At 34.2% G+C, this 23,557-nt stretch overlaps 4 protein-coding genes across 4 annotated transcripts; 3 read left to right on the top strand and 1 right to left on the bottom strand.

Annotated features, from left to right (window-relative positions):
- The first annotated feature begins 1,959 nt into the window (after positions 1 to 1,959).
- LOC105637506 (NAD(P)-binding Rossmann-fold superfamily protein) lies at positions 1,960 to 6,164 on the top strand. Its single transcript, XM_012220983.4, has 10 exons — positions 1,960 to 2,233; positions 2,562 to 2,679; positions 2,774 to 2,862; positions 3,518 to 3,573; positions 3,664 to 3,719; positions 3,902 to 3,995; positions 4,678 to 4,757; positions 5,127 to 5,169; positions 5,482 to 5,573; positions 5,800 to 6,164. Exons 1-10 carry the CDS (start codon positions 2,178 to 2,180, stop codon positions 5,977 to 5,979), a joined length of 864 nt encoding a protein of 287 aa, XP_012076373.1. The 5' UTR covers positions 1,960 to 2,177; the 3' UTR covers positions 5,980 to 6,164.
- Positions 6,165 to 6,812: 648 nt separating this feature from the next.
- TAFII15 (TBP-associated factor II 15) lies at positions 6,813 to 9,758 on the top strand. The gene is made up of 6 exons (XM_012220982.4): positions 6,813 to 6,988; positions 7,093 to 7,157; positions 7,861 to 7,923; positions 8,845 to 8,902; positions 8,979 to 9,029; positions 9,519 to 9,758. The coding sequence occupies exons 1-6, from the start codon at positions 6,887 to 6,889 to the stop codon at positions 9,597 to 9,599; spliced, it is 420 nt and encodes a 139-aa protein (XP_012076372.1). The 5' UTR covers positions 6,813 to 6,886; the 3' UTR covers positions 9,600 to 9,758.
- A 766-nt stretch (positions 9,759 to 10,524) lies between these two features.
- On the top strand, positions 10,525 to 14,547 carry LOC105637504 (glutamate receptor 2.7). Its single transcript, XM_012220980.4, has 5 exons — positions 10,525 to 11,327; positions 11,463 to 12,808; positions 12,900 to 13,212; positions 13,299 to 13,705; positions 13,843 to 14,547. The coding sequence occupies exons 1-5, from the start codon at positions 11,060 to 11,062 to the stop codon at positions 14,320 to 14,322; spliced, it is 2,814 nt and encodes a 937-aa protein (XP_012076370.2). The 5' UTR covers positions 10,525 to 11,059; the 3' UTR covers positions 14,323 to 14,547.
- A 544-nt stretch (positions 14,548 to 15,091) lies between these two features.
- HK5 (histidine kinase 5) lies at positions 15,092 to 20,541 on the bottom strand. Its single transcript, XM_089725214.1, has 12 exons — positions 19,956 to 20,541; positions 18,404 to 19,291; positions 18,236 to 18,292; positions 17,874 to 18,101; positions 17,690 to 17,783; positions 17,268 to 17,605; positions 17,143 to 17,192; positions 16,774 to 17,057; positions 16,586 to 16,689; positions 15,712 to 16,512; positions 15,469 to 15,624; positions 15,092 to 15,369 (listed from the first exon to the last, which is right to left on the bottom strand). Exons 2-12 carry the CDS (start codon positions 19,112 to 19,114, stop codon positions 15,247 to 15,249), a joined length of 2,946 nt encoding a protein of 981 aa, XP_089581340.1. The 5' UTR covers positions 19,115 to 19,291; positions 19,956 to 20,541; the 3' UTR covers positions 15,092 to 15,246.
- Positions 20,542 to 23,557: the final 3,016 nt, after the last annotated feature.

Raw genomic sequence — 23,557 nt, 5'->3', positions numbered from 1 at the left:
AAAATAACGAGGCAGGAGCATGGGCAGGTCGCTTTTGGACACCCTGCCACCATATTGCTGTCGAGAGCAAAGCTAATTATATAGTTGGCTTAGCTCCTCTAGTTAGTAGTGGATCCGAGATATTTAAGATTTGGCGGCCATTTTAGCTTGGATGGATGACGAATATCTTCTTGGTGTTTCTCATCTACGACCAGTCACGTCTTGTGCAGAGACTTAAGCTTGAATCCACTCCAGAAAAAGGAAAGTTTAATGAATTGTTTCAATCGTGACCGGACCCAGATTTTGAGTTAGCGAGCTGTCCGGACTCTTATTCCACTTCCAACTTCCAAATATTCCATCAAATTTTTTTTTTTAAGAAAAAAATATTCTATCAAATTGAAAATGAGCTAATAAAAGAATAAGTATCCATTTGTAACAAATGAATTCCTTGTAGGATTCATTTGAAAATCCAAAATTTTGTATTTGGAATGAAAAAAATACAGATTTAAATTCTATGAATTGAATTCTTTGACATTGAATGTGTCTTACTCAAATTCTACTAAAATTGATGGAATTTTCAAGTGAATTTCACAAAATTAAACCATTGAAATTTTAATTGATAAAATTACCCTCCACTGTAAAATCAATTGTTTTTACTCTTTTTTTTTTCCTCTCTGTTTCTTTTTTTTTTTTTTGAAAAATTCCTACACGTTTTTTTTTTAATATGGTAATAACTAACTTTTTTTATTTTTTTTTAAATTCCTACTAATGTTTTCTTTTAAATCCGGTAATAACTAACTTTATATTTTTATTTTTTTTGGAAAATTACTACTACCGCTTTTTTTTTTTGGAAATCTGATAATAATTATTTACTTTTTTTTCTTTTTGAAAATTCCAAACTATTAATAATGTTAGTTTTTTTAAATATTATAATAATAATATTACTATAAAATTATAAAAACTGACTATCAACAGTTATTTTCAAATGCAATTGAAAATAATAATAACCTTTTTAAATATTGTTGTAGTTTCCAAAATAATTACTTAAATCAATAAGATTTTTAACAATTAAAATAATTATTACGATGAATGTTAATGCTTATATAATTAATTAATTAACTAATTAATAAAAAACAACAAGTTATTTTATTGTATATAATAAATTGATGTTTGTTATTTATTTTTATTAATTATTATGTCAAGGATATTATAAGAAGTAAAGACAAATGAATTTTTATTTAAGAATTTATTCCAAACATAATTTTGTTTAATAAAATTGAAATCATTATTTAAATTATGATATACCAAATATGAGAAATTCATTTATAAATGAAGTCTATATTACTTATTAATTTGTTCCAAACATACTGTACGGCTATATAACAGGAATAGTCCTTACTAAATTGGTGCAGGAATAGCCCTTAGCCTCTTACTAAATTGGTGAAAAATTTTATAATCGAGAGGACTTGAATATGAGATATCTCACTCTTCATATTAGTAAAAAGCTCAACCAACTTGCACTTAATTGTCTCAATTAGTTATTTATTTATTTAGATTGCACACTTTCTAACTTAAATTTTATAATTATCCTTAATTCTACAAGTTAAAAGTACTTACCCAAGAGGTTGGTCGATTTTACCGATTTAACTCTACGGTCGCTACATTGAGCCCAGCCTAGTTCTTCAATTAGGCATTGTGGACTGGATACAAAGGTAGTAATAAGGCCCATCATAAGACTTCTCGATTAGTAATGGGCCTAACTAAAAGCGGACCTAAGACACGGGCAATTGGGCTTCCTTTGGAGCCGAAATGCAATTACCAACCTACCCTATCTATTAATGGCTTTTTAGATCACACTTCATAGATAAGTTTCCTGTCTTCAATCTAAAGGATGTGATTTTGCCACGTGAGTAAAAATGAAGAAGCACTGCTGTTGAAGTCCATTGGCGAAACACCTTAAACTTCCTCTCCACAGATTCTATAAGGCCGACGTCAAGCCACATCTGTCATCTCTATTGGGCGCCATGTGTCCTCTCTCCTTGGGATCGCTTGTTTGTTCCCCTTCTGCGTGAGCGAGCCTGACTTTTCTGGCAGTAGAAACCGCCAGAGCGCAGGAGCTCTAAAGACAAACCTCTTGGAAAACCTAAGCTAGCTCTAATTGTTGATCAGCAATTTTCAGTAATACGGTATACAATAAAATGAGGATGCTCGCGTCACGGTTGATCCATTCAAGATCACCAGTTTCCAGATTGTAGTAAGCTCTTCCTTGAATCTTTTTTTTTTTGTTTTCTTTTGCCCGTTTGTTTTGAATTTTCATTCATATATATTTAGTCGTGATGCCGTTTTAGATTTACATTGGTTAATATAATCAATTTTCGTGAATGTTTATTCATAAATTAGATTTTGGAGTGTGTACTAGCAATGGTAAAAGGAGGAAATAGAACTGCGATTGGATTTTTTTATAGCTTTTCTCTTTGGCATTTTGCTTTTGATGTTAAAGTTTGAATGTATCAGTTTATAGTGTTGCCAAGTGTGAAGGATGTGAAGTTTCCTGAGCCTTTTTATTAATTATTTCGAAACAGTGCAATAGCTGCATCCAGGAGTGGGAGGCATCTATCAACTGATTCTGATAAGGTTGATGAGCCCTTCAAAGTTGAGGAAGCAGAGACAGTAGATGTTCCTCCGCCGCCAACGGAGAAGGTATGCTGTCCGCTGCATACTGCACTTTGTCTTTGTTCTTGTAGATATATTTGTTTGCTTCTATACATTTTAACCAATATCTCAATCAATTCAGTTGCTTGTGTTGGGTGGAAATGGATTTGTTGGCTCCCATATGTGCAAAGAAGCTCTGGATCGTAATGTATCTGTTGTTAGCCTTAGCAGGTATTATGCTCCTCTAAAGTTGTAATTCATCTGCTGTCTTTGCTGGCAGTGATACTTATTTGATTTATGACTTTACATCTTCGTATGTCCCTGTTGATGCTAATGTGTTTTTGGGTGATTTTATCGATGGAAATGAGTAATTCATATTACTTAAAGTTTTGCGCGGGTGAGAATTTCTCATCAGGATATGTAGTTTCCTTAAATCTGGTCATTGGGTGTTGAACACTGAAAGTACAGTGGAATCACTATGCTCATCTGATGTAAAACAAATTAATGGTTTGTATACTTATATCTTGTTAAGTGGTCGTGTCATTCATACTACAGGAAGCATCCACAGTCGTAATACGACTGATGTTGCCTGATCTTTGTTCTTCAATCTTAAATATCCAGCACATTAAATCAGTTTATACAATGCCAACTCTCAATCACTTCCCAAATTATGACATATAAATATTGGAAAATATTTTAAATATGTATCAATCAAAATAGTTCTTACGTCCCTCTTAGGTTTTGCTATATTCATTTTTCTAACTGGAACTACTAGGTTACCTGCTAATTATCATTTCTCATTTCATATAGTTGAACTGGATCCTCATGTCTTCAACCATTCAATATATTTTTTCTTGGTTCTCTTAATATATGTTGATCATTTCAGGTCTGGTAGGTCATCAATAAGCGATTCCTGGGCCAATGCTGTGACCTGGCATCAAGGTTTACTTTTAATCTACAGCACTTTCTTGATTGTATTAGATTTGAAAGGTTTACCTAACTTTTGCTAGCGTTAATCTTTTCTTTTTACAGGAGATCTTCTTTCAACTGATTCATGGAAGGAAGCTCTTAATGGGGTTTCTGCCATTGTATGTGTTGCCTCACCATATCAGTAGTTTAGCTAATCCACTAGCGCAGCAAATCTAAAAATTTTGCTTGCATCTGTCTATAGGACAGCCATTTTTTTGTACAAGATTTGATGATTTTTAATTTGTTAACACTTCTTTTATGATTTTATGGACCAATTGCTCATTGAGTTTACCTTTTCTAGATTTCATGTGTCGGTGGTTTTGGCTCTCAATCTTACATGTATAAGATTAATGGAACTGCAAACATAAATGCAATAAGAGCTGCATCAGAAAAAGGTATGGATATTAGATAGCTGAGATTTTAATTGCCGTTTGATCGCTATGTCATGTCAAAATGACTGCAAGTGGTTCAAAATAAAAGCCTTGAGGAAATAAGGTTAACAGCTTGACTTTAACAGGCATTCTAATTTGTTTGAAGTTGAACTACCAATTGCTAGGAACTTTTATGGATTGGTGTTTTTTCTGATAAAACAATTCCACCAGAAGCTTAAAACAAACTATAAGTTACTCTGTAATGCTTTTAGAAAACTTATTGTTCTGGTTGTATTAGGTATTTAAAATGGTTGAGGCATCTAGCAGGAGCTATAAACTTGACATGGGACTTTCTGCTGCTTACATGCTTATTTTGCTTGTCCACCTTAGGGATACAAACTGTTTTGCTATAGCTTCATTTTAAGTGTTTTTTTTAATAATTACTTCTCACTTGCACTCCTTGCTGAAATTACTTGTCTGCCATCATACAATAAGCCTTTGCCACTGATGAAATGACTCGGTCTTTCAATTATATTGCAAACTTTCTGCCTCTGTACATATGTGATGGGCCCTCAAGCCTGGACAATTGGCTGTCTCCTTTTCTCATAGCAACACAATTTTGGCTGCATCACTTTATTCTTTTTATCTTTCATTTTTTACTTATTCTATTGCAATGGCAATGAGTCCATTTTTTTTTTTCTAATAGGTGTAAAAAGATTTGTTTATATCTCTGCTGCTGACTTTGGTATGGCCAATTACTTACTGCAAGGATATTATGACGGAAAGGTACTGATTGATTTTTTATTTACTGCTAATTTTGTTATTTAGAAATTAGTAGTTATTGCAGAGAACTGAAATTATGTGGTGACTGTTGACTCGGACATTTCTAGCTTTGATATTTTGGAAAACAGATGAGTTGCTCTTTGATCAAACTTATTTTATTTTATTGTTGTTTAATCTGTTGACTGCCAACTTGTGTAGCATTCACCATGTTTATATTGTGCATAAATTTATTCTATGACGTCAAATATGCATTGGTTATGTCACAAGATCGACGCCCTAAGTGTTACCATGATATTGATTAGTGATTACCTGTAATTTTGTTCAAATAATTCGTATCTAATGGAACATTGTTACTCGTCCTCTTTGAAATAGAGAGCTGCTGAAACAGAGTTGCTGACCAAGTTTCCTTACGGAGGTACAATTTCTCTCTCACATCACTATAAACTGTCACGTGTTGGTTTGCTTTTCTGAAAAAACTGAAAGGTTAAAAACTTTTAAGTTGTGAAATTTCTTTTTCTAAATGACAATATTATTCTGTATGTTAGTTATGGTGTGCAGTATTCTTAATTCAGGCTTATGTCAAAATCTTGTAGCTATGTTTACCAGTGTATTTTCAAATAATAATCTCTCTTCCTTGTGGCAAAACAACACAATATAACAATGACATAATATGGTTCTTGCTTTAATGGGAGACTATTGAAGAACCATTTTTGTTGTCCTTGTTCAGGAGTGATTCTCAGACCTGGGTTTATATATGGGACGCGGAAGGTTGGTAGCATGAAGTTACCTCTTGGTGTCATTGGTTCACCATTGGAGATGGTAATTTCTGGCTCTTTCTTACTATATTTTGGCTGTACCTTTGGGTTGCCCCAACTGAACGATGCTGGACAATGGAGGTGAAAAGGAATGTAATTAATGAAATATGTCTGTGTACAACATGTTTCAGCAGATTTGGCTGCAAAGGGCAATATCCTTTTAGGAATGTAGATGTTGATTATTGTTGTTATTATTATTTGTGATTGAGCTATCCTATACATGCCTGCAGATTCTTCAACATGCTAAATCACTTAACCAGCTTCCACTCGTCGGACCGCTGTTCACTCCTCCTGTCAATGTTACTGCAGTAGCAAAAGTTGCAGTAAGGGCGGCAACTGATCCTGTTTTTCCTCCTGGCATCATAGACGTTTATGGAATATTACGTTATACTCAGCAAAGGTCAAAATAGATTTGAGTTACTTTCTTTTGCCTTCCTTCCCTCAACAATATAGAGTCAAATATATCAGAGCTTTTTTTAAGTCTGATGCTAGTCAGATTTTCAGCTGTTGCTTTGGTTAAAATTTCTTCTGTTTGTATTTCTGAAGAAACAACAATTGAAGTGCACAGAATAATTAGACGAAAATATTTTAGAAATTGTTCTCTATTTTTTGGACAATAATTAGTTGATTCATATCTATAACCGGAACTCCATTTTTTGCTTTGATGATGTACTCTGGACAAATCAAATCAAATCAAATCATAAAATACAGATTCTTTCATGAATAGCCTCATGCTTCATTTTAATTTGCTTGGACTACGACTCCTTCCCTGGCGGCTGGTGTGGTGTGCTTAGCTGCGTTCCTCAAATTGATTTTTCTTATTACAATGGAAATGAAATTGTCAAGTTATTTGTTCCTTTTTCGAGGAAAGAGGCAAAATAGTAATCAACCTGGAACACAATGTAATATAATTAAAATAACTTGGGGTTTTCCCTAATCAACAACGCAAAAATTCTCGAAATTTCGTTTGTCAACTTCAATTTATATATCTGTACGTTCGCTCTAAGATAATAATTCAGAAATTAGTTACTTTCTTCTTCAATTAAATCATAGTAATAAAATATTCATTAGTTTGAGTAAATAATTATTGATCTTACATCATTAATTTGATTAAAAATAAAAAAAATTTAATTATTCTTTAATAAATTTTCTTCATGGAGAGTAATTTTGGAGGAGTAAAAAAAACTCAGGCATGGGACCCATCAGTCGTGACCGTAAAATACTGAAATCAGAAGTCATAGCGTCGAAGCCTGAAAGCCCATATTAACCAGCGTGCGAGAGTTAACGAGAAAAGAAAAAAAGAAACAAACAAGAAACATGAACCATAGTAATAACAGCCAGCAATCAAGCGATGGAAGGCACGATGATGACGCAGCTCTCACAGAATTCCTTTCTTCCTTAATGGATTTCACTCCCACTGTATAGTCCCCCTTCTTTCTCCTTCGAAAACTCCATTATTAGCTCATAGTCCATTTATATGTTAATTCGATTAGGTTTACTAATTTTGTTTTAATGATTTGCAGATACCCGACGAATTGGTTGAGCACTACTTAGCCAAGAGTGGGTTTCAATGTCCCGATGTTCGATTGTAGGTACTCCTTATTCCTCTCTTTTTTTCCTTCCTTCCCATCCTGAACTTTTAAGCGAGCTACATTAATTTGCCTGCAATGATTTGTTTTCTTCCCTAAATTTTCTTTGTTTCTTCTCGCAATTGAAATATTGAAAAGTTATCTAGGTTAGTCGAGCAGTTGGTTAGGTCTTTTAACTTGGGGCAATCAGATGGCTATGGGAAATTTTTATCTGGGTCGAATATGGTTTGCAGCATATGATTTTGTTAGTGGTCGAGATCTAATGAGAGCAGACGAGTTACGTTGAGGAATTTATTTGCAATTTTTTAAAAACTATTTGTTTATTTACTTTTGGGTCCTATTTCGCAATGAGGTTATGCATTGCCAATTTCTTACTGGATAATTTTCCGTATATTTGCTAATTGTTATTCTGGGTTTTTGGGCGAACTAGTTTTGCCGATTGTATTTTTTGTTATTACCTTTGTTATCTCACTATAAGGGTTTCAATTGAGTTAACTGTCGAGTAGTTCAAATTTATCTAGAATTGATTATCTGTATGCTGTATAGATTGTTGTATTTTAGTTTAGATTATATTTTTCAATGTTAAGAACTTTTGGTTCGTCAGAATTTCAAATTTGCTTGTCTTTGAGTTGAAAATCTTTAATATTTAGTCTTTATAAAATGGGCCAGTTTTATACTCTTGGTGTATTATGTTTTCTGCAGAATCAGATTAGTAGCTGTTGCTACACAAAAGTTTGTTTCAGAGGTCGCGATGGATGCACTCCAGTATGTATCAATTTTGCTTTTGTCCTCCTATCTCTTTAACAAGCACTATAATCTATTTGTAGTACTTTGACATCACTGACTTTATGTAGTGGGTTAAAGTCAAGGGTTTTCTTTTCATAGTAAATATATGCGAAACACATAGAAGTGTTTAAAGTTTCAAAAAGGATTAGAGGCAGTAGTGGAAGATGCTGATTAAATGTGTATTTAACCATACTAAATAAAGGTTTACTAGCAGTTCTATCCCTTCCAAGCGAAATATTGGATAATTCATGTTCTAGTATGTTGAGAATATATCCTTGACTTGACCTGATTGCTAGATTTATGGAATTTATTTCAATTGCACCAAATATACACTCAACATGTTTGCATATTTTGATTTTGTGAAATTGGTTTTACTTGAGCAAAATTGATAGAATTTGCAAATGAACTCTAGACCAAGTATATGAGTTTTGAAATATTCTGTGATGGCTTCATAATGATTTTTTTTTTAACATTAGTGAGGCTGTCGCTGTGAAATAAGTAGAATTAAACAAAGATTTGTGTAGCCGATTAAACTAGTTAGGATTGAGCCTTAGTTGTTATTGGCATCATAATTTTTTAATGAATTCTATGTGTTAAACTAAAAGATACCTGATATAGGAATTCATTTACAAACAAGATCCATGTTCTAAATCACTGTGTTTATGCACTGAGATTTTGTTCATAGGCTGTTGCAGCATATTCTGCCCTTTACAAAAACATGATATCCAAATGGGTACTTTTACCCTTATTCATATCAAGTCAAGTCAGTTGATTCAATAATAGAATTTCTTGTATTTTTCCGTGGACAATTCTTCCACCTTATGTAGTATAAACTGCATTATTTTTTTCATTGGCATGGTGTTAATGATGGAGAACTTTTTCTTCTGCACTCTCATTTAGGCAATGCAGGGCTCGTCAAACTTCTGTGGTGAAAGACAAAAGAGAGAAGCAGCAAAAGGTGCTATTTAAATCTTATGTTTAATACATGGGTATTTTGTTCTTCCTGGTCTTAAATTTTTTTTTTTTCGGAACAGGATAAGCGGCTGATCTTAACAATGGATGACCTGTCCAAGGCACTGCAAGGGGTAAACAATAAAATTCTCTTTCTTCCTCTGTTTAGAAAGACTAAGTTTTTTGCTGGTCCTAACTTTGGTCATGCATCCTAAAACCAAGCTTTGATCCTCACTTTTGCTGTAATAAGTGTTGAATAATAAGGTTTGATAGTTATACATTAAAATGGCAGTGCCTAATTTCGCTGCAGTTTGATCCACATTTTTTCTGTAGCAAGTGTTTAAGAAGGTTTGATAGTTCTATGTTAAAACGGCCATGTCTAATTTGCGACATTATTCTTTTCACCATAATATTTTTGCATGATTTAGGGTTAAAATGAGAACTGAACTTACTTTAACGCAGGATGAACTGTCTCAAGTGTATATAAATATATGTTGCGGGCGACTATGTGACTAATAGAAATGGCTTTTCCTAAGTTGATGTACTTGTAGGTTGACTCTTACTTTTTTATCTTACTATTATATTGATGTAATGGCGGTTCTTTTTGCTAACGAAATGAGCAGCATGGCGTGAATGTGAAGCACCAGGAGTATTTTGCTGATAGCCCATCTACTGGAATGGATCCTGCATCAAGAGATGAGTAATATGATTTGTGGCTTTAGAAAGACGTCTTAACATTTATGTCAAGTCCATATACATTTGCCTTTTCAGAACAACTCTTATTAACAGATAAATGTTTAGTCCTGCATTTAGAATTTTAATATCTGCTGTCTATTCTATGTGTATGTGCCTGTTTCATTGAATTCATTTATCTTTTTTTCTTTTTTCTCTTTTAACTTTTTATTTATTATTGTCTTATATCTTTTCTTTCAAAAAAATTCTTTCTAATTTTTTTAAAGATTTATTAGTTCGTAACATTTAATTGATAAAAATTAAAGTTGAGACAGTGAAATTTATTAAAGCTTGCAATTAATATACGACGATCGGACGGCGACCAACTACCAAGATCATGCTTTTCTTTATTTTATTTTATTTTTCTCTCCGGAGGTGTAGTGAATTCAATTCAAGATTAGTTGATATTTTGGAAGTTTTCTTGGATAGTAGTCTTGTTTTGGGACTCAAAACGAAGATTGCTTCTAAGAGAGTGAATCCTGAAAGCCTTTCAAGCTAAACGGTGCGTTTATACGTTTAAAAAGTTTAAAATTAGAAAAAAAAATTATTAAATAACAATAATGAAGAACAATTTACAGTGTCTTCTCTTTAATTTTTAAAAAATAATTAAACAAAACATTTGATTTAATAAAATTATAGAATTAGACAAATATTTGATTATGTTGAATATTTTGTTTTGCCAAGAATTAGATTTTTTTTTATGCAAGTTTATGGAGTAAATTATGCCAAAAAAAAAAAAAAAGTTGAGTTTTTAAACTATTATATACTATTGAACTTTATATTAATAATTTAATGCACATGACAAACAGATTAAGCAAGGGAAACTTTTTGCATCCATTACACAACTTAATTAATTTCATTGACCTTCGTTTAACGAAAAGGCAATAGCGTATCCTGTTGAAGAGATAAATTAACAGTAAACGATTAATTTTTACCAAGAAAAAACGTAAACGATTAATTAAAAGAATACAAAAGTAAACGATTCTACCAACTAGATAGAAGAAGAGTTTAATTAAATGCTAATAATGAGACTGAGGCTTCTAAATACTTAATACTAGTACTGTATAAATATATTTCCACAAAAAAATAAAAAAAAAAAAAACTCCATAAGTCGGTTATTTGTGCAGTGGGTTTGACTTTCTCGACAAGTGGAATTTGATTTGGTCAAGGTAAACGACGATGCCAGAGGACAATTCATGTCGTTCACAATCAGAAACTTTTTGCTTGCCATCTCTGTACAATATGGATTGTCAATTTAATTCAGTAATTGGATCCTTGACCTTGTGATTACGTAATAATGTGTTTACAATGAAATTTCCTTGCAAGTTGCAACGTTTGTGTATATGTATATGATGACTGGTCTCTATCTTCTTCTGGGCTTTAATTGATAAAATCATTACTTCTCAATCAAAGGAACAACCAACTTAATGACATGAAGAGGAAGGCAATATCGAAAGGTGTTATCTTTTCGCTTTTGTTTGTGTATTTGGTTGAAATGAAGATGGCACAACAAGAAACGATACCAATCTTAGTGAAAGTAGGAATGGTTGTTGACTTGGAGAAATGGGTAGGGAAAATGGGATTGAGTTGCATAAATATGGCCCTCACAGACTTCTATCAAACACATACTCACTATCGGACCAGGTTGAACATCATCGCCAGGGACTCCGCCGCAGATGTTGTTGCTGCTGCTGCTGCAGGTTCTCTCTAAATTCAAATTTATCCATTGTTCATTTGATGTTCTTGTTATTACAGATTATATGTGCAAAGGGATTTCTTTTTCTGTTATATTTTGTAAACAAGTCATGAAATTTTTTGTCTCCTTCCAAATACAGCTTTGGACTTGATAAAAAATGAGCAAGTGCAAGCAATCATAGGGCCAACAACATCAATGCAAGCTAATTTTGTAATTGATCTTGGAGGAAAAGCTCATGTACCCATCATCTCATATTCTGCGACAAGTTCTTCTCTTACTTCCATTAGAAGTCCATATTTTTTCAGAGCAACCCAAAGTGACTCGACCCAAGTCCATGCCATTACTGAAATTGTTAAATTATTTGGATGGAGACAAGCAGTGCCCATCTACGTAGATAATGAGTATGGTCAAGGAGTCATACCTTATTTAACCGATGCTTTACAAGCAATTGATACCCGAATCCCCTACCGCAGCACCATTTCTCCGTCTGCCACCGATGATCAAATCATGGAAGAGCTTTACAAGTTGATGACTATGCAAACTAGAGTCTTTATTGTGCATATGTCATCCTCTATTGGCTCTCGGTTTTTCACCAAAGTAAGAGAGATTGGAATGATGAGTGAGGGCTATGTTTGGATCATAACCGATGGGATGACTGGTCTCTTGAGTTCACTAAGTCCTTCGGTCATTGATTCAATGCAAGGAGTATTGGGTGTCAGACCTTTCATTCCAAAGACTAAGGAGCTTGAAAATTTTAGGGTTCGATGGAAAAGGAAATTCTTGCAAGATAATCCTGGCATAGTTGATGCTGAATTGGACATTTATGGATTATGGGCTTATGATGCTGCCGTCGCATTAGCCAAGGCAATCGAGAAAGCTGGGACCTCAAATTTTGGCTTCCAAAAGGCAAATGTTACTAAAACTTCACTAACTGACCTTGCAACTCTTGGGGTATCGCAAAATGGTCCGAACCTTGTGCGGGCATTATCAGATACTAGCTTTAAAGGTCTTACAGGAGATTTCCTATTTGTTAATGGACAGCTACAATCTTCAGCTTTCGAGATAGTTAATGTGATTGGTAATGGACCAAGAGGAATTGGATATTGGACACCTAAAAACGGACTATTCAAGAATTTGGGCCTAGGAATAAATGCAATAAGTTCGAATTCTACTTCCAAGCTCAGTCTTGCACCTGTTATATGGCCAGGGGATTCAACTTCTATTCCTAAGGGATGGCAGATTCCAACAAATGGGAAGAAGCTACGAATCGGAGTGCCAGTGAAGGATGGTTTCAGTGAATTTGTAAAGGTGACAAGAGATCCTTATACTAACACCACAACAGTAACAGGCTACTGTATAGATGTTTTTGAGGCTATGGTAAAAGCCTTACCTTATGCTTTAATTTTCGAATATATACCCTTTGCCAGGTCAGATGGTAGCAGTGCAGGAACTTACGATGATCTGGTCTATCAAGTGCACTTAGGGGTAAACCGATCTTTTTAATCTTTTCTGTATTTTTGATAGAAATGTCATTTCCTTTACTAATGGGCATTTTTGTTTGGTATTGCAATAACAGAATTTTGATGCTGCAGTAGGAGATACAACCATTGTGTATAATAGGTCTCTACATGCTGACTTCACATTGCCATATACAGAATCAGGAGTATACATGGTAGTACCAACCATAGACAACAGGAATAAAAATGCTTGGGTTTTTGTTAAGCCTTTGACATGGGATCTTTGGGCAACAAGCTTTTGTTTCCTTTTGTTTATTGGATTTGTTGTCTGGATTCTTGAACATAGAATAAATAAAGAATTCCGAGGTCCTCCTTCTCATCAACTTAGCACTAGCTTATACTTTTCCTTCTCGACCATGTTTTCTGCTCACAGTAAGTAATTTCAGTTCCATTGTTTTTCATATCATTAAATAACAACAACTTCATTATAATTTTCTTTTTCTTAACTATTATTACAGGGGAAGGAGTGGTTAGTAACTTGGGTAGGTTAGTGATAATCGTATGGTGCTTTGTTGTATTGATTCTGATACAAAGTTACACTGCCAGCTTAACAAGTCTTCTAACAATACAGCAGCTCCTGCCAACCTATACTGATGTAAAACAACTGATAAAAAATGGGGAGAATGTAGGCTACAAGAGAGGTTCTTTTGTTCCGGAAATCTTGAAAAATCTTGGCTTTGATGAAGCCAAGCTCATAATTTATGATTCTGTTGAAGAATGTGATGATCTGTTCTTCAAGGGAAGTAGAAATGGTGGCATTGCTGCTGCTTTCGACGAAATTCCATATATGAAGCTCCTCCTGGCAAAGTATGGCTCTAAGTATACTATGGCTGCACCTATATTGAAGACAGACGGCTTTGGATTTGTAAGTTAATTATTCCCTCTCTCAAGTGTTTTCTTCTCAGGCTTTGTTAATTTGGCATGAATGAAAATATTTATTATAGAATCCGAAATAACTAAACCAAATTTTATCTTCGTTTTGTCTGGTTTTGCAACTTGAAGGCCTTCCCTAGAGGGTCTCCTCTAGTTCCTGATGTATCAAGAGCAATTCTAAACGTGACTGAAGGACATAAAATGAGGGAAATAGAGGGAGCATGGTTTGGCATCCAAGACAGTTATCAAGATCTTAGCACATCAGTTTCTTCTAATCGGTTAAGTCTTAGAAGTTTCTGGGGCCTATTCATGATTGCAGGAATAGTTGCAATTCTATCTCTTATTACCTACGTAGCTATGTTCGTCTATGAACACAGGCCAAGCGATTCAAAGGGCTCAATATGGAGCAAAATTATGTATCTGTTAAGCATTTTCGATCAAAAGGACATGGAATCCCATACTTTCAAGAGAAGTGATTGTAATGGCACTAATCCTCCCAGTTCCAACATGGAACTGCCACGCTCTACCCCATTATCAATCTACTTGCCAGAAGAACGAGGGACATCATCTGGGGAACAAAGTGATGCGGATTCAACATCAACAGTATAAAATATAGTGGTTTTATCGAGCAGCTGTAATGTAAGAGTAGGATTACAGAATTAGAACAACGTAAGTAACTTTTAGCCACCTGATACCATCATCAAGCAGCTATTTTTATGATGAAAGATATTGGCTTTGGACTTTTTGCTGTAATATTTTAGAACCCGGTAGATCTCTATTTTTGTTTTCTATGTATATGGAAAGTGATAACGAAAAAGTAATGTAGAGTCCTTTATTTCATTTTTCCTCTTTTCTTATCAATTTTAAATGAGCAGGCTACATTAATTGGAGTTCTGCGAGAAACCCTAATCAACCATTTTATCAAAGATCATAACTTTTAATAGAATGAAATTTTTGAGAGTGAATCGTGAAAGCATTTCAAGCCAGACGGTGCGTTTATACGTTTGATTTCCCGGAGGATTACAGGAGGTTGTCCAACGACAATTCTTGGTCGTTAAGGAGTCGCCAGCAGGCGCCGTTAGAGGTAGTGTTACTGCTACCAACCAACCGGTGCGTTTAATTTAAAAGTAACTACCCGGTTGGAATTGGACTGTCGTTTATTTGAGGATAACCAACAGCTGGACTTGGACATGTCCAGAAGCTGTTTCCTTCCCTTCAGAATTCCTTTCTTCCTTTAAAGTTGGCACTGAACGCCTATATCCTTTTATCCTCTATACATGTGATCATACGACGTAGTTTGAGTTTCTTAGCTAATTGTGCTTTCTCGGACATTGTTATATATATATATATACACACACACACACATACACCGAGAGAAAAAAAAAAAAAAAAATATATATATATATATATTACATTGATGGATTTATACAGTTTAGACTTCTAACTCAGATGCTAACAGCTGCAAGCAGTGATTACAAAACTTTCCTAGCACTTTGTCATTCATATTCACAAAGCATAAATTTACAGAAGATATCACGAAAGATATTGTTCAAGACACTCTTTTAGTTTTTGAAAAGTGACAGGCTTTGAAATAAATGAGTCCATGCCATTTGCATAACATTCTTCTGCACTCTCTGACAATGCATTTGCTGTCATCTGCATTTCACCAAATTAATTTTTCTTAGACGTACAAAAAAAAAAGAGTAATTATGCGCAGAAAGTAAAAGGCATCTTTGTGGTTCAGGAAGTGCTTACTGCAATTATAGGTGTCCGTTTTGTTGAAGGTAGAGCATTTGAAGGTGTACATAATTCAATTCCAGCCTTCATGGCTGCATCCCAGCTGCCACTCTCTTCAAAAGAACGAATCAACTTGGTGGCTTGAAGGCCATCCATAACTGGCATACAAACATCCTGCAAAATTAGTATAACAGACCACATTAGCAGCAGAAATTATTTCCAATAAAATTATGAAAAAATCATGAGTTTAGCTAGAATTACCATCAAGATGAGATCATAACAATTGCAGTGAACTGCGCGCACAGCTTCAATTCCATTGTTAACGACATCTATGGTATGGCCTAATTGCTTCATCATTGATCGAGTCACCATTACATTAATTTTGTTGTCTTCTACAAGAAGGATCTTTGGCTGCAATTTTGATGTTGGTACTTGTGGACTGCTGCCAGATGTGCTCTGAGAACTTGCATCAGATTTCTCTGGTGTCCGACATGATTGTTGGGGTTCATTTGTCTTTGAACTTGCATCCACTTGTCTGCTTGACTCCGTGCAACAAGTGGATTCTGGTGCATGATTTTGCAATGGATTATTTGTGTCATTTTGACACTGCTTGCTTCTACAAGCTACAATTTCATTATCAGGTTCTGGGCTGTGACTAAAAGAACTTTCAGGATCGGACAATGTGTCGGCAACTTCAACCATCGAACAGGCATCTTCAACTGAAGCTGTCTCTTTCAATTTAGTATTATTAGAAGGAAATGAGTAACCACTTTCTGAAAAGCCATTCAGTTTATGAGAATTAGAATAACCAATACGATGTGGTAATAATTTTTGAGTCCTGGTGGATCCATTAGAGAATAGAGATCCCAAAGTACGTGGTTGGAACAAAAAGAAACCAGCAGTTTCATCCTCTTCAGTGTCGTTATCAGCCATTTCTGAGAGTTCATCAGTATCATCAGAAGAATCACATATTGATGATACCTTGTATGGTAAAACAAATGTGAATGTAGATCCACAGTTCACTTTGCTGGACACAGTAAGACATCCACCCATCAGCTCAACCTAATCAAATGCATAGAAATGTCAGAATGTAGTCTGAAAATTGCGAATGCCAAATGAGTTCTGATGACTTCACCAGCTGTTTGCATATTGCAAGGCCCAAGCCTGTCCCGCCATATTTTCGAGCATGATCCGTGCTGACTTGCATGTATTTTTTAAATAGAGTAGGTAAAGCATTTTCTGTTACATGAAACCAAGAAATATGTAATGAGTGCTCAGTTATCCCTTACAGATGGAGTAAAGTCGAGCATATTAGATATGCACCTGGTATTCCAATGCCAGTGTCATAAACATCACAGCGTAGCCACACTATTGTTTCTGCTAAATGAGGTTCCTCCTCTTTATCTCCATTCATTGAATTTCCATTTTTAACCGTATCATTGTTATTATGAGATGTAGATTTATATTTATCCTCTTTTGGTGCATTTGTGGTTGACTGACCAGCAGATGCCTTCTGATGTTTTCCATCTGCTTTTCCAAATCCTGGATCTGGTACCATATAAAGGTTTATCCCTACCTTCCCTTCATGTGTAAACTTGATTGCATTGCTGTGAACAGTAACAGGATCACAATTAGAACTCTAAATCTTTTCCAGCATACATCAATATGATAATCTTAAAAGGAATTCAATACCTAATCAAATTGGTAAGGATCTGTCGAATCCTTAGAACGTCTCCAACAACCTGAAATAAATTAAATTAGTGTGCTTAAATTTTCTGATAAAGGTAGTTTGTATCCAATGTTTTACAATGCTTCACCTCAATAGGAACATCATCTGCAATGCGTCCTTCCAAAGTAAGCATTTTTTGCAATGAAGCAGCTGCTGTTTGCAATACATGCTTTACTACCTCTCTGGGGCGAAATTTTGTAGCTTCCAACTTCATAACACCAGACTCAACCTTGGAAAGGTCCAGTATGTCATTAATAAGCTGAAGGACCAAGTCCCCTGAAGATATCATCACATTTAGTAGCTGCCTTTGTTCACGGTCAAGGTTTGTGGTCGAGAGGATCTCAGCCATGCTAACAACCCCAGATAGAGGAGATCTTATCTCATGAGACATGGTTGCTAGCATTTGTTTGGCACGCATCGTCTCCTCTGCAAAATCATAACAAAGCACTATTAGAGTGAACACTTTTCAGGAAGTGAAATCACGAAAAATTTTCACTAAATTAAATAAACCTGTTATATGGATTGTTTTATTCAGTTCTGTTTCTTTGGCTTTCTGTACTGCTATCTCTTCTCGAAGTTTTGCCATCTTTTCTCTTTTTCTTACCTGTTTTACAATAAGGAGCATAAATTTGTCACCGCTTCTAAAAGATAAAGAAAGTGCCATAAATAACCATGAAAATAGGATTTAATTTACCTGATCAGAGACATCCATTCCCATATAATTTATGCCAATTGTCTCCCCTGACTTGCTAAATACAGGCTCTACATAAATCAAAAATGTCTTCAGTCCAAACAATTCTGTCTCAAATGTAATTTCCCTCTTTGCAGGCAATCCTTTTTCAAGAACTTCTCTCTTGAAATCTTGTGATTCCTTAACTCCTACTCCTGAGAATATTTCCATGTCTGTCTTTCCCAAAATATCCTACAAAAATTGAAGATATCAGTGTTATAACTCCACTCAAGCAAACAATTCTCTGAAGAAGAAACAACAGGAAAAGTTCAAGAAGGAAAATTCTCTACTCCAAGAGGAAAAGGCATCATTTTGCAATTTATTACCTCCTCTTGCAAACTTGGAAAATGATTGTAGATAAAGCGATATCTCAACTCTTTATCCTGAAACAAAAGACTATTATTAATAATAAGATCTTCAGCTTATGACAGAAAATATGAAAAGACAATAATAGCACCGAAGATAAAAATGTAAAAAATTTCAGATATAGTTACCTGATGACCCATGACAACGGGAGCATTTTGCAGTATAAAATGTAAGAAATTGTCTGCTCTTTTCAGAATCTGAGATAATTCTTCAACTGGTGAAGTCTGCCTTTCCAAATTTTTTACGCTTTCTTGTAACTTCTCAATAAGTATTTGCTCTCTCTGAATACTGGCTTCCAACAATTTCTCTAAATGCATAGCTCGCTGCTTCCAATATGTAACAGTATCATACTCAGCATCTACTTCTACTTTCCTTTTTTGAACAATGACTTCTTTTTTTCTCCGAGGAAGATCTTGATATATATCAATAACTTCGTCTAATATAGATATCGGACGCTTATCACCACCATATCCTTCTTCCTCAAACAGAAAATCTTCCAATATCTCTAATTGCTTAAGCTCAACTTCCTGCCTTTGCTGGCTTAGGATGTCAAGCTCTTCTCTGAGAAGGCGCACAGCAGTTGCCTGCTGATATTCCCAATGTTTAACGAGGTATGCTAACTGAGAAGAGCCTCTATCAGTATAATTGGTTAGCTCTATAAGACGGTGGAAATCAACTATACTTGGCTCCTCAACTATAGTAACTTCCTCCAACATATCTTGATCCCCTCTTGGTTTTTCTACATTGTATGGCTTTTCACTATCAATATCTTCAGGCCACATTGAAGGGACAACTTCAATGTCCATGTCTTCAATTTTATCCATTTGATCATTCTCCATTTTGCTTAACTCGGACTCACTTGCAATATGTATTTTATGCGTCTATGCCATAGATAACAACCGCGCAACACAGAGCAGTGTATGCATCTGGCAGGACAAGGCTAATATAATCAATCATACATGCACTAATCGCCACTTCTATTTTCCAAGGAGAAAGACACGGATTCTTGTTAGGTCCTGCAGAGAAAGAATAAATTGCAGAATAAATCACAGTGAACATTACAAGCATAAAATTAAACAAATATTATGAAATATAAATAGTCATCCAACAAAAATGCCATTTAGTCATCGAATTAAGTTACTTAAAAATTAATGCATATGCTACTTCATGATGAATATATTACAGAACAGACTTGCAGAGCAGAACATTGAATGGCTTCTTTAATTTACCAATGACCACCCACTATAGCTATTTAATCAATAAGAAAAAAATTGCTATTGCCCAACAGCTCATAGAAATTAAGTGGAAACTCATGCAAGATGGTCATCAAATTGTACTATCATTTTCACTGAAAACGATCAACTACTTGATGAAGGAGGAGGATGGTAGACAAAATTCTATCATTGAATTGGACATTAAAACTTCATATAATGTTCTTTCTGCCATTATCAAAAGAAAAGCTGTTCGCAAAAACTTAATACGTCATTATGTGAAAATTTTTCAAAATCAAGCATAAAAGAATAAGCGAAGATCCATCAAACAGAGCAAGTCAAAAATTAAAAGCACAGCCAGAAGTCAAAATTCTTCCATGAAAACACTTATGCTTGCTTTTTTTTTTATTTTGTAATAAAATTCAATCGAATTCCGAAACTGACAATCAAACGGACGAACTAAACTAACCTTGGTGATTGAATCAGAGCCACGCAGCAAAGAACAGTCACTCTAGAAGAAAAATGGAAGATTTTTTTTTTCTGGTTGCAGAATGGACAGAGCTTTTCACTGTAGATCTGAGGAATCTGTTCCAACTGCTGAGTCAATAATTTTCAATGGTATCGTAAAAAGAAGAGGTTAACGCCTAAAGGAGAGAGAGAGAGAGAGAGAAGGAGGGAGAGAAAGAAGAGAGCATGTGAGAGAAAGGAAAAACAAATATGTGTATGCAGGGAGAAGAGAAGTCCGAGAAGCCATGTGCACATGGCGGTCAAATATATTATACAATTGCTTGGCCTTTTATATATTTTAATTTCTTTCTGTAACTTCTCTTTCCCGCTGTCTCTCAATCTAACTGGGTTTGTTTTTGAGGTCACATTCAGAGTCTCCTCTGCAAAAATCCTCAGATTATATACATATAAGCTTCTTCTCTTTCTCTATTCTTCCTTCTCTGTACATGAATACTCAATCAGAGATTTCTTTCTGTAATCTTTTTTCATTTTTTTATTTTTAAATGGAAGAAGTTTTCCTTGTTCCCCGCTCTTTGTCATTCCTAGGTGACGTGTCTAAGGCGGCGCGTAGATTGACGCTCTAAACGAGCGACGGCCGACGGGGCGGTTTGATAAATTTTATTGATAGATAATGACAGTGCTGGAAAGCGGAAAAACCTAATTTACAATCCAAGAACTAAACGGCGATTAGTACATTAATTTATCATACTACTCTTAGTTTAAAAGTAACTTGACTTTCAGCCATACGGGCTGTCGTCGAACGCAAGGAAAAAATTTTAATCTAAGCCAAACGGTCCGTTTTATTTAATATGCAAAACAAATTATAAATTCAACAACGGTTAATTTTCTTTTATTTAATTTGCTTTTTAATGTTCATTGTATTTTCCATGATTAGCTGATTCCACATTTCCATGTAATTTTAAAAGACAGTTACACTGGAACTATTTGTATATAATTAAAAAAAATTACCAATTAAAAAGCCATTTCTTGAGATCTAAACATATAATATTAAGATTTTAACTATTTAATAATGTACACACTAATTGATTAAACATTTCATGAAAAAAACATTAAAATTAAAGAAGTCTCATTTAATTAATCTGTATTATTTTTTTATTATTAATAAAAGATCGAATGAGTCGAAACAACACGATCAGTTATACTTCATCAAATTAACGAAAACTTTTATAATAAAAAATATTTAAATTGAAAATTTTTTACCCTTCGTATCAGTAAAAAAATCAATCGGATTATACCCGGTAACCACCACGTAAGTAAGAGTAGATGTTATTTGTTACCGCCGGAACCGGAAGGACATGCCTCGTGTACTATTCTACTCCAGCAAAGGGACAGTTCCGATATTATTTAATTTATGCGACCAAAAAAGGAAAAAAAAAAAAAAAACATTTCGTTTCTGGCATTTCGGTTTTGTTATATAGCAATTCCGCACGTGACTCATCTGATCAGCTCACCTTTATAGCTTTTGTAATGTTTATAATAATTAAAATTATTCACGTGACCAATTTGAAATTAATATTCAGTCATTGGATGCATCATACAGGCAACTCAATTGCCCGGTAACACTTGCTCATCTGTACTCTCTTAGCTTGGATATTCAAAACAATGATTGAGATCATAATGCAAGTTGATTTTTTTTTTTTTTTTTGTAATTTAAGGAAAATTAAGAAAATGAAGAGAAAATATTATTTGTGTATATATAATAAGGCTATATATAATTATATATCTAAGAACCCAATATATATAAAATATAGAGTTAATGTGTGATAATATAAACAAAGCTAATGCTAGATTTGCTCATCAATCTATCTTCCTAAGTTCTAATATGATTCCAAATCATTAGAATTAATAAAAAAAAAAAAAACATGGTTATGTGGTTAATTTATTCAATTGCAATGTTGACATTTGACATCTCGACAAGCTTTTGGAATTATTAGAAATGATTGAAAAAAAATAAAGTAGGCGGAATGATGTTTAGGTTGACTCTTTTAATTTAATTATTATTTTAAGTTGAAATTTTATGTTTGATATTCATCGTAATCAAAATATAAATAAATTTATTAATTAGGAAAGCTACTAATGTACAAATTGGTTAGAAAAATATCATTTTTTTCTTTTAAAAATATATAAAATAAAATTTAAATTCCGAAGATTTTAGTGTTCAAAATTCCTTGTAGGTTGTAATTAAGCTAACTAGTTTTCTTACGAAATTATAATAAAAGTCACAGCTAATTGTATTGTTTTTGTAAAAAAAAAAAAAAAGAAAAAAAGAAAACTTAGATTAATAAAATATTTAGTAAAAAAATAGGTAATTATGCATGTAAAGGACGAGACAACCCTCCCTAATACACGGATTGGTCGATCAATTTTTTTTTTATTAAAGCAGTATACAGTCCCTTTCACTAGCTTTTGTGCTTTAATGGTTAATTTAATTAAGGGTTTTTTGGGAAATGGAAATGATGATTGCTACAGAAACCCACACCAAGAGACCAATCATATTACATATATATTCAACCAAACAATAAACTAGTGGTAGTGCGTTTTTTTTTTTTTTTCCCCTTGACTTCAACTGTTGGGGGCTAATCTGCCTGTGGTGGCAGTCATCCCATGTGCCTTCATGCATTTTAATTTTTTGCGTCGTTAATCAGGCACGTGTGTCTAGACTCTAGATATATTTTTTTTTCTCCTGAGCCAGCTCATTTCCTTAATATTAAATTTTTATAATTTACTGGAATTATTAGTTGGGATTTTTTTTGTTTTTCTTATTATATATTTTTTGTTATATTATTGTAACCAAAAATCAATTTATTTATTACCAAATTTCCATTTTTTTTTTCATACCACAGCAAAATCAAACAATAAATATTTTCATACCAATACTATTTCATTTCTTTTTTCTTGTTTGAAGTAGACACACGGTTGGATCTCTTACTGAAATTTAAAAAATGGATTTTTTTTGCATGAAACATGTTGTGACACGTTGAATTGGCCCGCAGAATAGACACGTGGCAGAACGATTGCGACTTGAGAATTTATGTGGTATATACGTGGCACATTTCGGGTGGATAAGCTGGAGCGTCTGCTTGGACTATTGTGTAAAATCCAAAGAAACAGGTAAAAGTAAAACCATACGATACGTTAAACATTCCGGGTTTGGCTAACGTTAACCATTTTTCTTATTTATTTATTCATTTTCGCAATGAAACTTTGCGTGACAAGAAAACTAATCGCGATGAGATGTCAGCAACAGCCAACAGGTGGGCTTCAGTAGGGACCACATATGCTACCTGGCATTAAGCCAAGCCAACCTAACCACCCCATTAGCTCTATTATCAAATGTTATTTTGTTTATTTTTTTTAATATCCGATTTGCTTGACGTGGGCCATCGTTAGATTCAATGGGACGTCGACGGCGTCAGGTATTCTTCTACGCTCGGCCGGTCCAAATTTCCAAATTTATGGGATTTTCAGGTGTGCGTGTGCTTTGTTCAAATTCAAATCATTGATCACATGTAAGGTTTTATTTAGTCCTGCCTGCTGATTGCT

This window comes from Jatropha curcas, chromosome 8 (genome assembly GCF_041381405.1).
Source record: "Jatropha curcas cultivar XTBG-Jc1 chromosome 8, XTBG_Jcur_1.0, whole genome shotgun sequence".
Lineage (NCBI taxonomy): Eukaryota > Viridiplantae > Streptophyta > Magnoliopsida > Malpighiales > Euphorbiaceae > Jatropha > Jatropha curcas.
Note: the sequence above shows the minus strand (reverse complement) of the source record. Positions and strands in the feature narration are given on the sequence as shown.